Genomic DNA, 6,000 nt, shown 5'->3' on the forward strand with positions numbered 1-6,000 from the left:
ATAAGAATGAAGAAGAGAACAAAACAACTTAAGGCAACTAGAAAATTACAGCTTATCTTTTCAAATTGTGGTCTATAGAGGTCACAGGTCAGAAGATGCTGATTCCTAGGCTACCTTGATAGTTGTGTTGTATTAAAATAAGTTAATATATATATTGAACACTATTTGAACAAGTGATGTAGTTGCTGCAGGTCTGTTGTGTAACTGGGAATCCAAAAGGAATCCACAATCAAAAGTAGAAGAAAGGTAAACTAGGAGATGTACTTTATAATACATTATTTCATGCTATGAAAGGGTAGAAATCACTAGCATCAGAAAGTACAATGGGAAACAAAACTGGGCATGGACTATTCTACTTGTTGAATAATCTTTACTTACAGAATTGGCATTTGTTGGGTTTGGCCAAGGTCTACCACCTCCTGGACCCCTGCAAAAAAAATGGCAGATGAGGATTTAATCAAACAAACTTTGGCTTCTGACCAGCTATGCGACCAAGAAGCTCAATGTCAACTGCTCTGTGGTGTAACTTCAGAACAATCAGTTCACTGTGTAAGCAAAAAGATGCCTTTTTGACATTTCTGTCTTTCACCTGTGTCTTCTGGTAGCATCAAAGCAGTTTCCACTGCAGTAAAGTGTGATTTCAACTGATAAACAGACCATTTAGAGTATTAAACTAATCCAAGATTATCACTGGCCTTTAAACAGGTAATTAGATATTGTAGAAAATTGTCCTTGAATACTCTTCCTTTCTCATACCCAATTCTACCAGTTTCTAAACCGATTCATCCCAACTCAGTTCCTAAATCATGTATTATGCCATTGACAAAATTCAAGACCTGTTGGGTTCTTCATAAGTGATTGTGAAAGAGTTGTTTGGGATAAAAAGAAAGCAAGAAGAAATATAATTAATAACACATTTTAATTTTCTGGAAGTATTCATATCTATTCATGTGCCACTTGCTGCTCTAGACCACTTAGCTCTGCATTCCTACATGAAGGCAAACCTAACACCTGCTGGGATGTCTCAGTGGTTGTGTACTGAATATTTCCCAATAATCTTTTATTATAGTGTTGCTAAGATAAAGCAATTAGCTGATGGAAACTCCTTCGTTTCACGTAGGGAACCAAATGATGACCCAAGACTGCTGAGTCTTCAGTGTTTTTCTCAGTATTATTTACACAGCAACAATAAACATTCATGACGATGGTAAAGAGTCTCTCAAAACTTTTCTATTGGAATGTGTTGTTCTTTAAAACATTTAAAATATTTCCAAAACAATACTGAAAACTATGTAAAATGTTCCTTATACATTGCTGTTTGTGAAATACAATGATGCATATGCAAAGCTAGGGAAAAACATATACTACTCTACGGAAGAGGCATAGCTAGAACTGAGTGATTTTTTAAATCCATGAATAAACATTACCCCCCTCCCCCCCCGGCGCGGGCACATTGAAAACAAGTGTTTTAAAAAGAGTTAAATAACATGACACAAAATCTTTCAACTTGAAATGATTTTTTTGGGTTGTTTTGATCCTTATGAAATGTCATTTCAAGTCGATCTGTGTCTTTTAAAATTATTTTTTAAATTTTTTGGTTCTTGTACTGACATGAAACATCATTACTCTGTATGTGGCCATCTGTGCAACATGCTTTTTGGAGGATATCTGGACTTGGACAGTGACTGTAGGCAGTCTTGTGTAGTTGTGTGTATGAGGAAAAAAAAGCATTCATAGTTTCTCATGCAAGGAATTTCCTGACACAAGCAGTTCTTGCAGGCTCAAGACAAATATTCAACAAGCCTTCCTTGGCTAGTAATTACAAGGTGAGATGTTCAGCTTCTTGCTATTTTCTGCCATGCACAATACTTAGATTTCTAGGTCCCCGTTATCTAAGAAAACTCATCACAATACTGTAGCTCTTTCCTCATCCAAAACACTGATGTGACACAGAATGTAAACATGATATTGCACAGCAGGTAATACTTGGATTAATGTAAATGCTTAAAAAGACCAATGTTCACACTGCAGTCTGCAGCATAGTGCAGCGATATTCCTGTTAGCTTTCAATAGCTGGCTCCAAGTGTTGGAAGCAGTCTAGCTAGGACAGCAAGGAGCTCAGCAGAGCATAAGCAGCAATGACCAGACTGCGTCTGATACCTGATAGCTCATTTCAAGCTCACTTGACTTGCATCTAACAAGCTGCTGAAATTTGTAAATTAAGTAGAGGTCATGGAGGAAACTTCAAGGCAGAGAAAAACAAAAAAAGCTCCATGGTGCTGCTGAAGAGCTGTAGGATTACACGGAGTTAAATGTTAGCTTTCTTAAGAAAAATAAGAAGTTTCCTGCTTCTTGTGTGGCTGCTTTAAATGGATGTGTAACTGCCTTGACACAAGGTAAACTGCATTACTTATTAATATATATTTTTTAACTTTCACTACTTTTCTATTACTAAATCATATCTATTTCTTAAATAAAAAAGTCTGGATTTCTTTTTCTGTAATGGAGTCTCTTAGTTTCATAGTTGGTAGGGTAGGGTCGGAAGGGACCTGAGCAGATCATCGAGTCCGACCCCCTGCCCTGGGCAAGAATCAAACGACCCCAGCTAGGTGATTATCTAGCCTCCTTTTGAAGACCCCCAGGGTAGGAGCGAGCACCACTTCCCTTGGAAGTTGGTTCCAGATCCTAGCCGCCCTGACAGTGAAGTAGTGCCTCCTGATGTCTAGCCTGAACCTACTCTCAGTCAACTTATGACCGTTATTCCTAGTTACTCCTGGAAGTGCTTGGGGAACAGGATCTCTCCTGTTCCACGCTGGTCCTCCTTGCTAAGTTTATAGATGGCCACCAGATCCCTGCTCAGCCTTCTCTTGAGGAGGCTGAACAGGTTCAGGTCCCGTAGCCTCTTCTCAAAGGGCCTGCCCTGCTGACCACTGATCATGCGAGTGGCCCTCCTCTGGACCCTCTCGATGCTGTCCACATCCCTCCTGAAGTGTAGCGCCCAGAACTGGATGCAGTACTCCAACTGCAGCCTGACCAATGTCACATAGAGGGGGAGGATCACCTCCTTGGACCTGCTTGTGATGCATCTGTGGATACATGACAAGGTGCGGTTAGCCTTACTGACTGCGTCCTCACATTGGTGGCCCATGTTCATCTTGGAATCAGTAGTGACTCCAAGATTCTTTTCTGCCTCTGTGCTGATGAGAAGGGAGTTCCCCAGCCTGTAGGTATGCCGCTGGTTCTTCCTCCCTAGGTGCAGTACCTTGCACTTGTCAATACTGAAACCCATTCTATTCTCATCTGCTCACCCCTGTAACCTGTCCAGATCTAGTTGTAGCTTGTCCCTCCCTTCTAGTGTGCCCACTTCTCCCCACATCTTAGCGTCATCCGCAAATTTGAACAAGGTGCTTTTCACCCCCTCGTCCAAGTCACTGATCACGATGTTGAACAGTGCAGATCCAAGGACTGAGCCCTGGGGAACCCCACTGCCCACATCCCTCCAGGTTGAAAATGACCCGTCCACCATCACTCTCTGGGTGTGGCCCTCCAGCCAATTTACAACCCATGTGACTGTGTAGGCATCATCGCTTAATTTTTTCATGAGAATGGGGTGAGAGACAGTGTCGAAGGCCTTCCTAATGTCCAGAAAGACTATGTCCACTGCGATACTTGCGTCCAAGGATTTTGTGACCTGGTCGTAGAGGGCAACCAGGTAGGTCTGACAGGACCTGCCTCTAATGAACCCATGTTGGTTGCCCCTATGCATAATCTCCCCTGCTGGTCCCTCACAGATTTGCTCATGGATAATTTTCTCAAAGAGCTTTCCCAGGACCGAGGTAAGACTAACAGGTCTATAGTTTCCTGGGTCCTCCTTCCTTCCTTTTTTGAAAATGGGTATCACGTTGGCCCTTTTCCAGTCCTCTGGCACCTCGCCAGAGCACCTCCAGTGCTCGTTAAGTTGTGCCAGGGGTCCCGCAATGACCTCTGCCAATTCCCTCATTACCCTGGGGTGGAGATCATCTGGACCTGCTGATTTGAACATGTCCAGAACCACCAGAAGTTCCCTGACTAGGTCCTCTCTGACCCTAGGCCTGGCGGTGCCTCTCCTGAGTCCGTCCAGAATCCCGGTGGGGGGGGATGTCCTGGTTCCTGCTCAGAAAAATTGAGGCAAAGAATTTGTTAAAGAGGTCAGCTTTATTGTCTGGTGCGACCACCAGATTTCCAAGCATGTCCTGCAGGGGCCCCACGCTACCCAGTACCTTCTTCCCTGAGGACTATTTTTGGAATGTATTATTTGTGCTGTATCCATGCTTGATTTCAAGCACTTAGCTATTTTCTTTATATTATTTTATTTTAAAGAAGGGATGATGTTACATTGAATATATTTCAGGTAGCTCCAAGAACAATATAATATATTTGTAATAGCATAACACCAACTCTAGATTGTATTTGATATTCTTTGCTTCAAGAATTTAAGACCTGCCTGAAGATGAGAAGACCTTAAACAAGGGCAGTGTAGATTTTCCATCACTTGAAATCTTAAAATCACGACTGGATGTCTCTAAAAGATATATTCTAGCTCAATGTTTTTCAACCTTTTTAGGTTTGCAACCTTTGATTTGAAATAAAAAAACATTACTGACCCACTTAAAAGTACTATAAAATTAAGAGTAAAAATGCAGCTATGGTAAGATAATAGGTCTACATAATTTATATATGTTTCTTTGTAAACCTCTTGAAAACTCGATCCTGAGACATAAGAAGTAGGAGGAAGCAGTGGAAGAAGACTTGCTTTGTTTTAAATTGTAATAACATTTTCAATGTCTTGCATCTCATTCTTGCACCTCTGTTATACAGAAAATGATTATAATAGTCTCTTCTGGCTTAACGTCTTTGAATTTATGCAGGTGTAAGTCTAAACAATCAATGTATGGGACACATTAGGTCTTTCCTGGCTTGTCAGCCATAATATCATCTTGAAGAAAGTGTAGGACCCATCAAAAACACCAAAGATTCCAAGTTTGTGCCTTTACTATGTTGAATCCTTAGCTTTAACTTATTCTATCCCAGAAAAAACTGAAATTGTTTGATATATGAAGTTACTCTGCAGGCTTAGAAAATGTGAGTTGTCTACAGGGATCAAGAAAAAACTTGGTGAACAAAATCTAGAGGCAGTATAAACTGGTGTAATCATTTTACACCACCTTATATCAATTGATAATCTAGCCCAAGAAGCCTTTTTATGCCAAACAGTATGCCAAAGTATCTCAGACCTGGTTGTCCATTCCATTATACTGGTTTTATCTGGTTATAGTGAAGTCACAATAGTGTCTCAACACAAAATAAAGGAAGTTGTAACAGTGCAGAATTAGGACATTCCTTTTTTAATGTTCACCCATTTTTTTATTTAAAAACAATGGCTTCCTTCTGTCCAAACTATGCACTTGCTTACTTTTGCATCACACCTACGCTGTTTTTAACAAAGTTCTTGTGTGAGAGAATTCATGGCAAACAGATTTACTGTTCAGTCAGTGAAATAAACATACAATTCTTAATAAATATACAAAAAAATCTAGAGAGCTTGTACCAAAAAAATATCCCAATACTTTGACATTAACCTGTAAAAAATCCAACATATGAACACACTTAGATGGAGAAAAGAAGAGACTGTAACAGTTGCTTTGCAGAAGAGTGAGAACATTGTAGTGTTTCCTTGTTTTAACACAACTGTTAATATGACTCAATTAATGCACATTCTCCCTCATCCTACATACGTGTAACAGTTATTATCTTTTCTTTAAAAAGGAAATGGTTATTTTTGTAAAGGTTTGAGTAGTTTATTATTTTGCTTACATGTTCATTCCAGGCATCCCAGGGCCACCTAAAGCATTCAGTGGGGGTCTCATTGCACCTCCATAGTTCTGCAATGATAACCAAGGGTCAGACTACCACAAAATAAAAAAACAAAACCAAAGAGGAGGGGGGAAAGAAAGGACAGTG

The 6,000-nt window shown here is 40.3% G+C and overlaps 1 protein-coding gene across 1 annotated transcript in view; it reads right to left on the bottom strand.

Annotated features, from left to right (window-relative positions):
• SSBP2 (single stranded DNA binding protein 2) overlaps positions 1 to 6,000 on the bottom strand; it is a gene marked incomplete at its 5' end in the record, with an annotated part of 243,120 nt that overhangs the window by 50,154 nt on the left and 186,966 nt on the right. Inside the window, 2 exons of the mRNA XM_025193504.1 lie at positions 379 to 427; positions 5,854 to 5,921. Of these exons, the coding sequence (XP_025049289.1) occupies positions 379 to 427; positions 5,854 to 5,921 (117 nt within the window). The remainder of the gene's footprint in view (positions 1 to 378; positions 428 to 5,853; positions 5,922 to 6,000) is intronic.

The sequence above is a fragment of the Alligator sinensis genome, unplaced genomic scaffold (genome assembly GCF_000455745.1).
Source record: "Alligator sinensis unplaced genomic scaffold, ASM45574v1 scaffold1491_1, whole genome shotgun sequence".
NCBI lineage: Eukaryota > Metazoa > Chordata > Crocodylia > Alligatoridae > Alligator > Alligator sinensis.